The 16,252-nt window shown below is 38.1% G+C and overlaps 1 protein-coding gene across 5 annotated transcripts in view; it reads right to left on the reverse strand.

The window, feature by feature from the left end:
- LOC109373985 (dystrophin-like) overlaps window positions 1–15,295 on the reverse strand; it is a 606,466-nt gene extending 591,171 nt beyond the window's left edge. For all 5 annotated transcript variants that reach the window (XM_019628250.1, XM_019628248.1, XM_019628247.1 and 2 more), the window contains exons 1-2: window positions 15,264–15,295; window positions 11,672–11,789 (exon numbers count right to left, since the gene is read on the reverse strand). In XM_019628250.1, coding sequence (XP_019483795.1) covers window positions 11,672–11,789; window positions 15,264–15,287 — 142 coding nt within the window. In that variant the 5' untranslated portion in view covers window positions 15,288–15,295. The remainder of the gene's footprint in view (window positions 1–11,671; window positions 11,790–15,263) is intronic.
- Between the last annotated feature and the right edge of the window lie 957 nt (window positions 15,296–16,252).

Raw genomic sequence — 16,252 nt, forward strand, 5'->3', positions numbered from 1 at the left:
ACACACACACACACGAGAGAGAGAGAGAGAGAGAGAGAGAGAGAGAGAGAGAGAGAGAGAGAGAGAGAGAATCTGCAGAAAGATACAACAATGTTTGGAATTCCTAACCTCCTGCATTTAGTAACTCAGAACTGCGGCAACATGAGAAAGACCTGTTCCTGTACTCCCACATCTCTAGCTGAACAATCAGTGAAACAAGGTAATAGAGTTTCCTACTGCAAAGTTCTTTTGTTTCTCATTTTCTTTTAACACATGTTGGCTTATCTTCCTAATATAGTTTAAAAATGACTTTGCCGGCCGGCTGAGTGGCGCGTTGGTGAAGAGCTGGTTTGGGACGCCAGAGGGTCCTGGTTCGGATCCCACATATGAGGGCCAGTGACACTGCCCTCTACAGCTAAGATGCTGAACAACAGCTCAACGTGGAGCTGGGCTGCTGTGAGTCACCGTCGATGGCGTAGGCTGCAGCCCCTGCTGCAGTGGGTTGCCATGGGCTACCACGTGTAGCCAGCAGCCAGCGTGAGTGGCCAGCAGCCGCTGTGAGCGGTCCTCCAGAAGCCGGCGACTGATCTGCCTTGCCCGGGAAGAGCGCAATGATGGTGCTAACTTGGGCCAGTGAAGCAACGTCCTCCACAGCTAGACTGAAGAACAAAAGGACAGCAACGTGTCTGTTCCCCTTCCCCAATTCCCCAGTGCTGTTCCCATCCCCCAATTCCCCAATAAAAATCTTTAAAAAAAAGTGACTTTGCTTAATGCATAAGAATGAATCCCTCTGAGTATCTTTAAGTCCCATGATTCAATAAATACCTGATATATTGTAACTTATTGAAATAAATTATCAAAAGTTAATAAGTTATATAAATATAATGTCAGCAGTATACATAAGATTTACATACAAATATATACATTCATGAGTACATAAGACTATACGTAAGTGTGTGTATGTATATTACTCAGTTACTGAAATATACCGACTCTCAAATGTTATCTCCTTGCAACATAGGTTTTGTAAAAGAATACCTATCTAACACCCTTCTTTAGAATCAGAGCACTTGGGTTACATCCTGGCTCTACCATTTGTTATCTATGTGACCTTGAGAAAGGTTATTAGTATCTATGATCCTTGGTTCCTTCATTTACATAATGAGGAAAATATCTATTTTAGGTGATGTTGTGGAACTCAAACCAACTCATATATGAGACTTCTTGGTCTAATTCCTGTAAAACATAACATAGATCTAAAGCATTATTCTTTACAAAAGGAGAAATTTTAGAATCTGAATACAATTTGACTTTGTCAAATAAATAAGTAAAAATGTTGAGAATATCTGAATATCTGAAATGTTGCATATAGTCTGTTGTCCTCTGGGATATGTTTTCAGCTATTGAAACATCTAGCTACTGAGAGGGAAACCTGGGCATTTTGTATGCCCTACCAGATGATGAAGAAAAAATTAATCCCATTTCATTTATTGCTATGTGGCCCCAATGGTCCCTATGTGTATATTATGTTATGTTTGGCATCATACCCAACATTGAGAGACACATAACCTGATGTTCTAAAAATCTGAGCAATTTTTAAGTACCTCTAGTCATCAAGAAAATTCTCCCTTTTTATAGTCCAATAGGACTGTGCCTTCCCCTTTTAGTGGTTCTAGAATGGATAAGACTAAACCAAATCATTCACAAGGAGCAAGTAAAGTGCCATTGTATGAAAAGGCCAACATGCACCTATATATTCCTATGTTGTTCACATTACCTTATCTTTCTGCACAATTACACTTGATGTTCACATTTTCAGGTTGGCTGGGTTTTATTAACTCACGGCACCATTTTCTGTTTAATTATAGAGAAAGGTGTTTTCCTCTCATTCTTATTCTGTGCAATTGGGACTTCATTTTATCTTTTCAAACATTCTGTTCTTTAGTACACATTTTTCTGATAACAAGTGAATCGGGCTGGTATAGTACTTTCTGCCTTTCATTCCCTCCTCCAATTCTGCATTTTTCTGAAAGCCAGGTGCTCCTCAAAACAGCAGTTCTATGGCTCCTGTATGAAAGAAAAAAATCTGACTCCAGTGGTCAGGCTTACTTTTTCTATCACTGGCTTACAGACTTTGTGGGGGACTCTCAATGGCTTTGTTCCTACCACCCAGGGTTATATTTACAGATGGTAATAAGCCACACTAGGCAGTAGCTGGAAGCTTTGAAAATAGAATATTCTGCATAAATAATTTTGCTTTAATCTTAATTGTGAAGAACATATCACAAAGCATTTTACTCATTCAGAAAATCTTGATGGAGAACCTATTTTTCCCAAGGCCCTGGACTGGAATTTGAGAGAATCTACACTCTAAGCAAAGGCAAATTTCGTGAGCAAATACCAAAAATTCTGTGTAGAGACATAAGAACAACTCCCCATCTTCATGTCCCCATTTTCTAGGTGTGAAAACTCTTACCCTCATAGCAGGGCTCTATCATTGTTGACATCTAGAAGACCTAGTGGAGCTCTTAATAATGACGATAGCTGATTGGTACAGACTGAGTGTGTGCCCTCCCGAAATTCACATGTTGAGGCCCTAACCCCCAATGTGATATCTGGAGAAGGGGCCTCTGGGAAGTAATTAAGTTTAGATGAGGTCATGAGGGTAGGGCCCTATGATGGGATTATAAGAGGGAGAGAGCAGAGCTTTATCTCTAGCATGTGTGGACGCTCTGAGAAGGTGGCTCTTTGCAAGCCAGGAAGGGGGCTCTCACCAGGAAATGAATCTGCTGGCACCTTGATCTTTGGCTTCCCAGTCTCCAGGACTGTGAGAAATAAATGTCTATTGTTTAAGCTACCTAGTCTATGGTATTTTGTCACAGCAGCCCGAGATGACTAAGACATTGCTATTTGTATAGTGATTTGCCATTTGAAAAGGGCTTTCTCATATGTCATTCCATTAAATCCTAACAGCAGTCATGTATGGAAGGCATCAGGAGCCCATTTTCACAGATGAAAAGGCAAAGGGTCAGAGAGATTAAATAATTTGCCAATGGTTCCACTGTCATTAAAGTGTAAAGCCACGACTGAAACCATGTCTTCTCATTTTAGATCCATTGTTTTTAGCCCTATATTACTGTTGGGATGAAATTAAGAAAAGACATTCTGGTTTTGTTTTTAATAAAGATTGTTTTTTGTTGGGGACTTGGGGAAGGGGAACAGACAAGTTGCTGTCCTTTTGTTCTTCAGTCTAGTTGTGGAGGATGTTGCTTCACTGGCCCATGTTGGTATTATCATTGCGTTCTTCCCGGCTGAGGCATATCAGTCGCCGGCCTCTGGACGGCCATTCACAGAGGCTCTTGGCAGCTCACACCAGCTGTCAGCCGCTCACGCTGGCTGCCGGCCACACACGATAGCTTATGGTGACCCACTGCAGCAGGGGCTGCAGCCTACACCGTCGCTGGCGACTCACAGCAGCCCAGCTCCAGGTTGAGCTGTTATTCAGCATCTTAGCTGTAGAGGGCAGAGTCACTGGCCCTCATATGTGGGATCCGAGTTGGGACCCTCTGGTGCCCCAAGCCAGGTGTTACCCAATGCGCCACTCGGCCGGCCCAAAAAAGACATTCTTATGTGTTGGTCTCACTAACAGAAAAATAATAATCATCATTGTTCTTGTAATTATCCCGTAACCAACTATTAGCTATCTAGGTCTACCTGTGAGGCCTCCAATTCTCAAAAACTTTCTTTTCAAATCCCATATTTCCCAGGCGGAGCCAGGCTGAGTGGCCCTGAGATAACTATGAACATGTCCAGCCACTACAGAAAAGGTCTTGGTGGGTTCTTTGTCCTTTCAATGTGCGCATGCGCGATGAAGGGCACATGCCAGTGGTCTGCCATTTTCAGGGGAAGAGCAACACTGACATTTGCTGGGGTATCTGATGGAGATAGTCAAAGTGACATGGGATCATGTTTCAGAAAACTTTCATACGGATGCTTGATAATCCTGTGATCCCCAGTGATCCTCCCCTCCTAGTATTCATGCCCTTTCGGTTTCCCTCACTGCATCAGGGCCGACCTGTGTGACAAATAATTTACGGAAGAATTAATAGTATGAATGCTAAGTCTAGGTCCAAAAAAGTAATATGGCTTCTGCCTTGTACTCATGGTTTACTTGTTCTGGGGGAAGCCAGTCACAATAGAGAGGAATCAACTAGGCTGCACCTTGAGAGTGGGTCGTCCAGCCCTAGTCAAGCTTTCACGACTGCAGCTCCAGTTGACTTCCTGACTGCACCCTCATGAGAAATTCCAAGGCAGAACCACTCAACCAAGTCACTCGTGATTTTCTGGCCCACAAAACCTGAAAGAGATAATAAATGATGATTGCTGTTTCAAGACACTAAGTTTTGGAGTGATTTGTTTTGCAGCGATAGGTCACTGCGAAGTCCTTTTCCTGACTGAAGCAAAATGAGCCCAGCGCTGTGCTTTGCATGTAGCAAGGTCACAGTCTAGCACTCCTTCCTGCTTACTTCACAAATGCTTCCCTTAAGGCAGGCACACAGAATAAAGGCCAGTGGCAAGCAATTTGTTACGTTGCTTCCAATTATGAATGAGGAAAGTTTGGTAAAGATAAAAATGGTAGGTCCAAAATAATCCTGAACCTTTTCCAACACCTGAGGAGAGCTAAGAGAATCTTTTAAGGAGCCGTCCCTTAGCACATATCTAACCATTGGCTTAGCTTCATCTAAACTGCATGGTATCACCAGGAGGGAGTAATCTTCTTCTTGATGCTCAGAGGTACCAAAGTATCACAGAAATGCAGCTCTATAGTTGCAATGCCCCATTAGGCCACAGATAAAAAATGCTAGCCTCTGAAAACCTGAATTTCCTATGGGCTTATCTCTTTTTGTTTTGTATCTGTCTTATCTGCTCATTTTGTCTGAGTGTGTGATTCCCTATACATATATATTCATCATCATCTTTATTCTAGCCTACCAAGGAAGAAAAAACTCATTTTTACTAATTAATAGTTACGTTCATTATGTTTAGTTTTTAAAGTAGATAAGTAGAACATTTGCAAATACAAATCTTTCCCTTAAAAAGAAACAAAATGAAAGCATAAGCAATTAGCAGAAAATATTATGTTTACAATTGTAGCTACATAACTTTAAATAAAGTATATTTATTTTTGCTATTTGCACTCCATGAAAGATTAATAATTGAATATAATCATGACAGCTAATTTGGATTTTATCTTATTCAAATGTAATTTGATTTAATCCTCTTACAGAATTAAAAAATGCGGTACATTAAATCAGAATTACTTCATGATATATGTTTAGTGTTAATGTAACACCAGTAAAATTCTGTAAACAAAAAAAACCCTGTAAACTTGTTTTTTGTAGGTAAATTTTGTATGTACAAGTTGTAATTACTGTGATGGAGCTCTGAAATTCACTAAGATGTTAAAGATCATTTCTATTATTTAATGTATATTTCCACATACCCTATTGAGTGGATACTAAGGAAAATTAAAGGAATCGTGAGATTTACATGTGAAGAAACACATACCACTATGAACCTCATGGTAATGGTTAATTGCTTGTGTCAACTTGGCTAGACAATGATGCCTAGCTGTTTAAGCACCACTCTAGATGTTGTTGTGAAGGTATTTTTAGATGGCATTAACATTTAAATCAGTAGACTTTGAATAAAGCAGATTAGCCTCCATAATATGGGTGGGCCTCATCTAATCAGTTGAAAACCTTAAAAAAAAGACTGAGGTCCACAGAAGAGAAAGGAATTCTTCCTCCAGACAGCCTTTGGACTCAAGACTGCAGTATCAGCTCTTCCCTGAGTCTCTACCATGCTGGCCTGCCCTGAAGATTTCACTTTCCAGTCCCCACAACTGCATGAGCTAATTCTTTAAAAAGTCAATCTCTCTCTCTCTCTCTCTCTCTCTCTCTCTCTCTCTCTCTCTCCTCCTACAAGTTCATGCAGCATACCATTGCTAACCTAAGTCTAGTTATATATTTTCTTGTGATCCTTTCCTGAAATATCCTTTCTTCTATAGCCTTCTTCTGCTTTTCAAAATCCTATTCATGACCAGATCAAATTTAAATTCCTCCTGGAAGCATTCTAGCATCCCTCCTTCAGAGCCAATCGCCCCTCCTCTTGCTCTCTCTCCACATTTTGTATTCCTGCTCTACTGAAGTGCTTATCCTAGGCTGCCTTATCTGCATATACTTGTCCAAATACTCACATTTGATGATGAGCTTTTTTTATGACAAAGGCTCAATCTTCTCCTTCCTGGTATCCCCTCCATCACCTCTGATATTAACTAGCACAGAGTAAGCATTCAAATATTTATTGAGCTGAACTCAACTGAACTCTTTCATTGCCAGGGGCATCCTGGTGGATGTAAATTTTGAGAACTGCTTGTAGTTATAACAGGTTGACAGCAGGTGCTAGATGTCAAAAGAAGGAAATTTATATGGTTGACTCCACTTATTCTAAAATAAGCAACTCTCTAATAGACAATATCTGAGAAGAAGATATTGCCTGGCATTTCATTAGCAATAGCAATTTCATAAAAATGTGGAGAACACAAGGTGCTTTTATTTCACTATGGATTTCGTACATTTGGCTGAAGCAATGAATGATACGTTGACAAAGCTGCAATGAAACTGTCAGTTAATTCAAAAATCCTGTGAGTATCTCTATTGTCACAGAGCAGAGCGTTTCGCTTCTACGGCCCTGTATATCAGCAATTGAAGCAATATGATGCAAATTTATTTTCTTAAAATTTATAAGATGTCACCAAATTTCTCCAAGAATTTCAAACGGGTTTGAAAAAGCCTTAGCTGAAACATTGATTTTAAAAGACACAGTTCTCTCTTAAGACTTGACATTCTGTTTCACAAGTTCCTCTCCCCTGGTTTAGCAGGTAAAAGGCCCTATATCACACCCCCTTCATATTCTCCCATCTCCAGTTCCTCTGTACCAACTTCATCTCACCATGATGGTGTGTACCATTTAATGAGCACCTAGTATGTGCCAGGTCTTCACTTTAGACATCATGTAATTTTATCTTCATCATCACCCTACCAGCTTCAATATTATTATTAGTGCCACATCACAGATGAGGGAACCATGGCTTACAGAAGTGAACCCACTTGGCCAAGGATGTGCAGCTAGTAGATTACTGAGGTCCACTGCCCTGTACATTTTCAACACATGTAAGGGACAATCCTATGATCAGACACCCAAAGGCATAGAAGGCAACGTTATAGGTAGAAGCAGCAAAAGTTATATTCAAATTATAGTAAACTGAGGTTATTCCTAATATTTTAAGTTCTCAAATAAATAGTTCTTTCTATTTTTTTTACCTAACCAGCCCTTTGTATTTGATGTGCCTCAGGCTTCAGAATCAGACAGGCATGAATTTAAATCCTAGTCCCTTTCTTGAAATTGTACTAGGACCCTAGGCAGGTTACTTAAGCTCTCTGAGCTTCAGTTTTCTGTCTCTAAAATGAGAATAATAATATCAACACCTCCTAAGGTTATAGTAAATATTAAAAATGAAATAGCTCACATGAATTACTTTGCTTTCTGTAGTACCACGTACATAAAAGCTTTTCCAAATATTTGTTTAATTCCATTTAGAATATATATCTTATTCTGTCTTTTCCAAAGCAACCTTCTCCTTTTGGTTTTTACAATCTCAATTTCTCAATCCCCTCGCCATGCCCCGTGGAAGAACCACGTAGCTACCAAAGAGCTTATTAAATGCTTTCCCACTAAGCATTCCAACAACCCAATTAGATTATAATTAAAACAACAAGAGTCAGCATTCATTGAGCTCTTAATATGTCTGGGATCTAAATGCTCTTCATGCGTTACCTTATCTAATTCTTCCAACCTTGAGGTAGACACAAGTAATCTTATTTTATAGAGGAGGAAAGTGAAATCAGATAGTTTATGGAGAATGTTGGTTCAGGGTCACAAAGCTAATAAGTGGCCAGCCCAGGAAGCTTGTCTTCAAAACCAATATGTGCTATTTCTATAGATTTTTTAAATGGTAATGGTGGGGGTTATGGACGTAGACACTACAGAAGGAAGGCTCTCAAATACAAATGTCAGATGTTCACCAATATTATTTGTGGCATACACACCGCAATAAGAGATAGTGGTTCTTTCTTTCCATAGCCTCCTAATTGCTATGCGAGGTATTATGGTACTATGATTTGCAGTAGTAATGAACATGAACAAGAATTTTCCATAATTCAGAAATCTCCAAGGACACAATTTTAGATCTGTTTTTCATCTTATCTGTTTTTGGTCCCCTGACCTAGCTCTTTTGCAGAAGAAAATGACCAGGAATGGCTGACACATTCAGCAATCAAAGAGTTGAAGGAAAACGAGCAGGCTGAACATCAGAAACAGCAGGGAGAATTTTTCATTTGAAGGTACTTAGAATGAAATTTATTCTCTCACCTAGTTTATTACACCAGGATTTCCATCAATATAATCACCCAAAAACAACGGATACCATGGAAATAGGTTTATACAGTAAAACATGTTTGTATTTTGTAGACCCATTACTTGAGATATTAGCATGGATATTACTATTAGAGAGGAATTGCTTTTTTGCTGGACTTTTCTCTTAACAGAATGTAATAACTATGTATAGATTTCCCCAACTGTTCAAAGTTATGAACTGGGATTTACCGAGGGAAAAATGTTTCAATATAGCATTACACACTTATTGAATATTTTTCGTTATTTTGCTGATTCCTTTTTAAGTATTCTAGAAGTTTCAAGGCAATAAAAAAAGGAATACTGAAATCTTCAAATAAGAAACTACAATTTTATGAGCAAGTATTTTATTTCTGCTTATTCCCTGAAAACTGAATCCATACTAAAAAAATTCTATTCTGAACACAATTGAAACTTGGTGAGTATTGAATTTCCATCCCATTTCATAGATTTCAAATGGAGATAAAATGAAGCTGAACAGGGCCACAAATGTCATTGTTTGGATAAACATATCTTGCCAGAATTATCCTGGTATCGGCACTAGAGGCTCCAGGCATATTTGGAACTAAGATTCGGGCTTAGGCTCTTAATAAGCAACACAACATGTCTCAACAGACACTTGCTTTTAAGAAAATGCTTTTTTGGACCATTTGGATTGGAATCCTACCACTACGCTGTAAATATTCATGAAGGTAGTCATTCCTAATAGATAAAAGCTTAGGAAAGCAGCACCATTCAAACCACTGGATATTAGTAGAGAGATACAAACCCGCCCTATAGTCCTCAATTTTAATCTACATCACAAAAACACGTCAATACAATATCAAAAAAAGATTGCAAGGGGTAATGAAAAATGTTTAGACAATACTGAATGGATGCTATAAAATAAATAAGTGTGATTTTTCTCTTAGGTAAAAATAGAAGTTATTTTGCATTAGGAAAATAACTAGTGACTTTCTATATACTAATCTGTTCAGGTTTGCATAAATATCTTTGCAAAATATCCATATTTCTCAGGCAAGAAACAGATCACTTAATTGTGTAACTGTGTATTGGAAAGTCAGTCCTATACTCATAAATATTCACTTTTTTGGGGCCAGTGTGTTGCAACCTGGTGGAGAAGCCTCATGGTTCCAGTTTGAGGGAGGAATACTCTACTACATCAATTGAACAGCTATCTATGTTGGTTATTACAAGGCAGTTTTGCTCTTGCTTTGCTAAGCATAGAAACGATATCCCATAACTAACACAGAACTACAGACTGTAAGTGCATTCTTCCTGTACAAATTAGCTGTGGATGAGACTGACTAATTCCTTACCAGACTAGTTTCTCTTCTTCCTGGGCTCACCACTGGAAAATATTTCCCAGCTTCCCTTGCCGTTAGGTGTGGCCATGTGATGAGTTCCAGTGAACACACTATAAATGGAATTAATGTGCACCATTTTCAGGCCTGGCTCATACTAAATTCCAATGAGCAATACTCATTCCTCATCTGCCCATTCAATGCATAGGACTCCGATGTTCTGGACCCAAAAGATGGAAGGGGCTTGGGTCCCTGAATGATTTCCTAGGGGGCTGCTCATTTGGGACTGCACCAGAAGAAAAAGTAAACTTCTACTGTGGTAAACCACCGAGATTTGGGGACTCACCTTTATAGCTGCTAGTGCTACCCAACGAATACATTAGCACAGACCCAAAGAAACTGAGCAACGAGAAAGAGTTAAAATTTCAGAATCAAAAAAAGTCTATTTTAATTAACAATCACTGCAACAGGGAGAGGAAATGTCTTTAGGAAGTGCATAAAAACATACCTAATTGCAGATCAAAAACGCACTTAATCCTAGTCCTAGTGATTAAGGTCATTAACAAAAACAACAGAACAAGATGGGAAGTAGTAAACAGACAAGAAGGAACACAGACTTTCGAACCAGAAAGAGACATTTGCAAATTCTAAGCTGTGATTTGCTTGTTTGGTAAGCTTGAGAAATTTGATTAACCCTTCTCAGAAATTGTTTCCTATCTATAAAATGGAGGTTATGAAATTTAGCTGACAGGATTTTGCAAAGATTTCTCTCTCTCTCTCTCTTTCACACACACACACACACACACACACACACACACACACACACACACACACACAAACACACATACTGCCTGATACCTAGGAGGCACTTCCTTAAGGAAGCGTCAACACAACAGAATGTAGAGTCTGAAGATGAAGACTTGGTTTTTGAGTTTCCAAAGCCTTGGCCTAGCCTAAGACAAAAGATTCAGAAGTATCAAAGATAAAGGAAGGTTCTCCCTACTCCTGCACTAGAAAAGATTCTTCTGGTTGTGGGAAAGAAAATGAGGAAGCACTGCAGGGGCAGTACAAAAATTCACTATCGAAGTATATCTATGGAGGTAAGGTGTATGGAGGGAAGGGAAGACACCCAGGGAGAACCAAGAGAATCTGTTAGCAAAGGTGACCTGGGCCTCATGCCTGAGGAGAGCCTCTGAGGGGAACCCCATGGAGAACGGTTTCCCCTATTCCTCCTGTACCCCTCTTCCTGACCCCATGCACAGTCACTCTGAATCACTCTGTGTAAAGAAGAAAAAAAGAAAAGAGCATGGGCAGTGTTTAGGTAAAGGGGCCTCAAACAGCCTCTCAGAGTTCCCACCCACCCCACAATGGCACAAAGAATGGTTCAATAATTGCTGATAGCACACAACGAGGGCATCCGAGTAGCAGAGAGATGTCGAGATCTGGAAGTGCCACTGTAGACGAAAATAAAAGCTAGTCCAGGAAGCAACTGCCTGCTTGGACCAACAACCAAGGATATGAGGGAGAGGCTGGTATCTCCATGGACGCCAGCCCAGCTAAATGACAAGCGAGGAACAAACATTCTGTCACGACATACTTACCACGCCCACCACGCCATGCTTTGCAACTACACAAGTCTGCACTGATGAAAATTATACTTCCTCTAGTTTGTGGAATTAGATACAGTTATTGAAAGAAAACATTCTGGACTGAAAATCTTAGTATAATAGTTATAATTTACAACTATTTTGCACTATTTTTATAAATTCGAGGGAGGTATTTGAACCTAAGTCATTACGGCAACTTTCAATACATCTTTCCTTAAGTTTCACATGCCTCTTTAGAAGACTTACTTCGATCAGTAATGACTGTTCTAGCCTCTTGATTGCTGGTCTTGTTTTTCAAATTCTGGGCAGCAGTAATGAGTTCTTCCAACTGGGGGCGCCTCTGCTCCAAATCCTGCAGGGTGGCCTGAAGGGACAAAAATAACTCAATATTAAGGTTCTCCAGCATTGTGCATTCCTTTTATGTAATACAAAGTAAAGTGTGATTTTCAAGCTAACCAAAGCACTTGTAGAAATAAACAAAGATGTTACTGGCTATAAATCTCTAATGTGTAAGGCTTTATAGAGAGCAATTTAACAAGAGATGTGTTTCATTCTTAGATACCCCAAATATTTCAAATGAAAATCTTGATCATAGATTTGCTTCACTATTTAAGAGCTTAGACAGAGTCATTCCAGAGCACCTAGATTTACTCAACCCAATATATGAGTGCCATGAGTAAGAAATGTAATTTTGAATTATGGCAACATATTTAAGAGAAAGATAGTTATACTTGTAATCTCATTCTATGCGGTGTCAAAATTAAGGTGTATATTTCAGAAAGGGAAAAAAGCACAGAAGTGATTTAAGAGATATAACTTATTTAACTTCTTTGTACCTGAGATTCCTCACCTATAAAATGAGCAGGTGAGCTCAATTAGTCTTTCCCCCAAATCTCCTCTGCCTCACCCCAGAACAAATAAATTAGCAGGGAGGAGTGCTGGGAATTTACATTTGTAACAAGTTCTCTACTTAATTCTTATGATCAGGCAAATTTGGAAAACATCAGAATAGAAGTTAGTATTTATATTCTGCAGTACAACTGACTTTAATTTAACACTGCTTTAGATAAAAAGCACCAAATAGAATGAAGCAAAGAAATACGTTTCTTATCTATAGGTAGCTATGTTAATCATTAAGAAATTCCTCTCTCCCTCAAGGGTCTGTCTCTTGTCTCTGCCACCTTACTCTCTCTACATAAAGGGCCAAAATCCCAGTGATATATACAAAGAAATTTGGGGGAAAAAGGTATCTCTCTTGTTCTCATTCTAAAACTGAGTATATTTTGCTTCAATTTTGGAAGTATAATTAATATGTGTTAACTTATAACCACTATATGACAGATGTTTTGCATGCATTTTCTCATGTGTATTCTCCTAATAACCACGCTAATAGCCAAACTTTCGGATGCTTTTTAAAAATTTTTTTAGCTGAGCCATCCTGCCACCTGTTGGCAGCTCAGCTCTGGCCTGGACTCGAACCGCTGTTCCTCAGAGCTCGCACTCTTGAGTGAGCTCTTAACCAACTGAGCCACTCGGCTGGCCCGCTTTCAGATTCTTTATGGTTTTAAATCTGATGCTCTTTTTGCTACCACAGGAAGTTTATGAAAGTGAAGAAATGAAATGTGGTGGATAGTGATGTTTATGAAAATTGGTTATCTACTATGTCCTTTGACTGCTGCTGATTTTCTAAAGATTTTTGGTTTTGGAAAGGCCAGATTTGATTATTCTGTACTGTTTCTTTGGTGAAGACGTAGGACGACAGGCCTTGTGATTTAAGCTCAATTGCTTTTGGTAGTAGTAAAATAATAGGAAGAACTTATCCAAACATTACACATCTACTTCCAGCATTTTTCCTTCTCTGTATTGGAAATTTGGAGGGGCTAACTTTTAACAAATTTTCCACATTTGTAAGCTGTGATTGCTCAGAAGAAAAATCCAATTTTCAGGTTTCTAACTTTTATGGTTTCTTTACACAAAAGGGTGTTTGAAATATGGAACAAACTGCCAAAGACAGGTATTGAAGTAAGTGACATAAGTCAATTGGAGAGAACTGAACAACTTTTAAAGTGGGAACCACATAGTAGCAGATAGATTTTATGAAATAAGATGTTTTCCAGGGTTAGAATGTTAAACTCTGGTCATCTGTGACACAGCAAGCTGAAAAGGTACTTTGGAATTCCCAGCTCTTAAATGTTTAATATATTTGATAGATTTTTAAAAAACAGACCTACCCAGAAACCTCATATAAAGTCAAATCTTCCCCTCAAATTTAACAAAGAACTCTAAATACACATAGCTAAGCAAAGTATACAAATTCATTCATTTACTATTTTTTTTTCATTTTATAAATATCGAGTACTAGGCACTGTTCTAGCTGCTATATAGTAGTAAATTAAAGTATTAGATATGCTTTGTGTAATTTAAATGAAAATTTGTGTTTTTGGATACTTGGAAATTTTTAGATAACAAAATTTTCTTTGGTCTTTTTCTTTGATTTCATATGAATTCACCCTCAAATAACCAAGCTCTTTTTTGCTTCTCACTTCTGGATACATTACGCAATGTTGGCTATATATTTTTTTTGTTTTCTTCTTTTAGGATTACAAAGTTTGTTTAAGAAGTAAGTTGTAGAAGCAACTTGATCAACTTTAATCTGAACCTTACCAGGCTCTAAATTAAACCCGACCACAATGAACAGCTTTTACTGCTGAAATTAGCAAGCATGTCAGTTCAGACTTAAAACAAGCCATTTTCCTCTCTAATGAACAAAGTAGGTCTCGGGGTATTGTGAAACCTGTTCTCTAGTTGGGTGATTCTCTAATTCCGCTGACAGACACATGCTTTATAAGCACCTGAGAAGATTATTAATGACATCCTTTGAAGCAGCCTCCTTAAAAATCTAAGATTCACAACTGCAATAAAACTATGCATTTTTCATGTATTTCAAAACAAAATAGTAACTCTTTATCCTACTCTTTGGTCAACACATACTGTAATGTCCATTTCAAAAAGGAAATGGCACAATAATATATACATGGAATTTATCAGACACTAATATACTCATTAAATAGTGGTTCTTCAGAACAGAATGGGAATTTTCTCCTTCAATTTTCTTTCCAGAAATTAAGGGAAGAATTTGAATATGGCATATATTTAAGTATTTTTAATTAAGATACTATAGAAACAGTGACTGAAAGACCTTTTTGCTAATGAACAGAACGCATGCGGACAGTGAGAGGAACAACTAGGATTATTTTTTTCTTTTCACTGCGTTCTCTTCTGAGCATATTCTATTTATTTGCTATGACAATTTCTTTGACCTGGCAACTTAGTTTTATAATCCCGTAACCTTCACCTCTATTCCACTGAACCACCTACAGACGGGAGAACACCTTAGATCCTGCCATTACTCAAACTGCCCACCTCCCAAATATCCATCTGTGAAATTCTGTTCTCTGCCCCCAATCTGGTGCCCTTACCAAATGCTGCTCTCAAAAACAGTGTTTCGTCTCTAATCTTCATCCTCATATGACCTCCAGTTCCCTTCTATTGTTGAGCTTCCTCATTCTAGCTCGAGTTGTCTCTATTTATCATGCTAAACAAGTAGAATGCTAATTATGCTTATTTATTTTTCTGATATGAGCCCAGATAGTCCTTAAACATATAACTTAACAAAACGAAAACAATTACATGCTTAACCACACGTAAGCATGATGATGGAATATGTATGTCTACATGGAATCTATCATTCTGGAAGAAACAAACACAAAAGAAAGGAATCGATGCTATGTCTAAGGAATCATAAACCAGCTACTGGGCTTTACGGAAAACAGCTTACCCCTTGGAGATGAGAATTCATCATGGATTCCACTAGCTGAGCAAGGATGGAGGGAAAAAAATCTTAAAATACAAACTGAATCAGAAGTCACTAATCCTACTAAGTCCCCAGGGGGTTGAGGTAAGTGATTATAAATAGCAATCTTATGAATAAGGGTGTTAAACAATGAAGCCACACATACTATAAGTAGGTCATTTTAGGCTGTTAAGAAGAATTATACTTTGTTATTGTATTTGTTAAAATGGAATTCTACCTAAATAATACTCAAATAGAAAACTTTATGTGTTTAGTTGAATATTTAGTATTTATATGTCTAAGAAAAGACCTTAATAACAAACTCTTTATATTTTCAATATTTTTCTACAAAAAATTAACAATCTTCACATAGTTACATTTAGAACAAAGGCCCATGGTGATTTTAATTTGTTGCCATTTTCAGGAAATAAACATGAATTAAGCTGCCATGTAAAAGTGTAGACCTTATACTCTTATCTACTACTTTCAAAATTAACATTAAGTATTGACAAGGTGAAATAGTTTACAAAACCACTTCATGTATAGAAGAAAATAAGCATTTAAGTCAGGTAGGTCCTAAACCCTAGCCTTTCTTGTAACTGAAAGAGTTTTACCTCTGAGGATGCTATCATCTCTCTAGCCTTCAAACGCCTCACTGAGCACCTTAATTCTGGCTTCTATTCTTGCATTCGACTGCTTCTCCAAATAGATTGGCCAAATCCAAAGTCATCTTTATTGTCCTCCACTTCCTCATTTCTCACTTACATGTTAAACTGGCTTGGATATTTTCGTCCTTGGCATAAGTTCCCCACTTCTCTGAATGTTCCACCAGCATCTCTATTGGTAACTTCATCATAAAAACCTTCAAACTATAGTTATCCTTTTGTCTTTCATTCATTCAAGAAATACTTTTTTTGAAAAAAGCATTTTATTCTTATATAATTTAAAACTTACAGAAAATTCACAAATGGTAA

Source organism: Hipposideros armiger, unplaced genomic scaffold, assembly GCF_001890085.2.
Source record: "Hipposideros armiger isolate ML-2016 unplaced genomic scaffold, ASM189008v1 scaffold_768, whole genome shotgun sequence".
Lineage (NCBI taxonomy): Eukaryota > Metazoa > Chordata > Mammalia > Chiroptera > Hipposideridae > Hipposideros > Hipposideros armiger.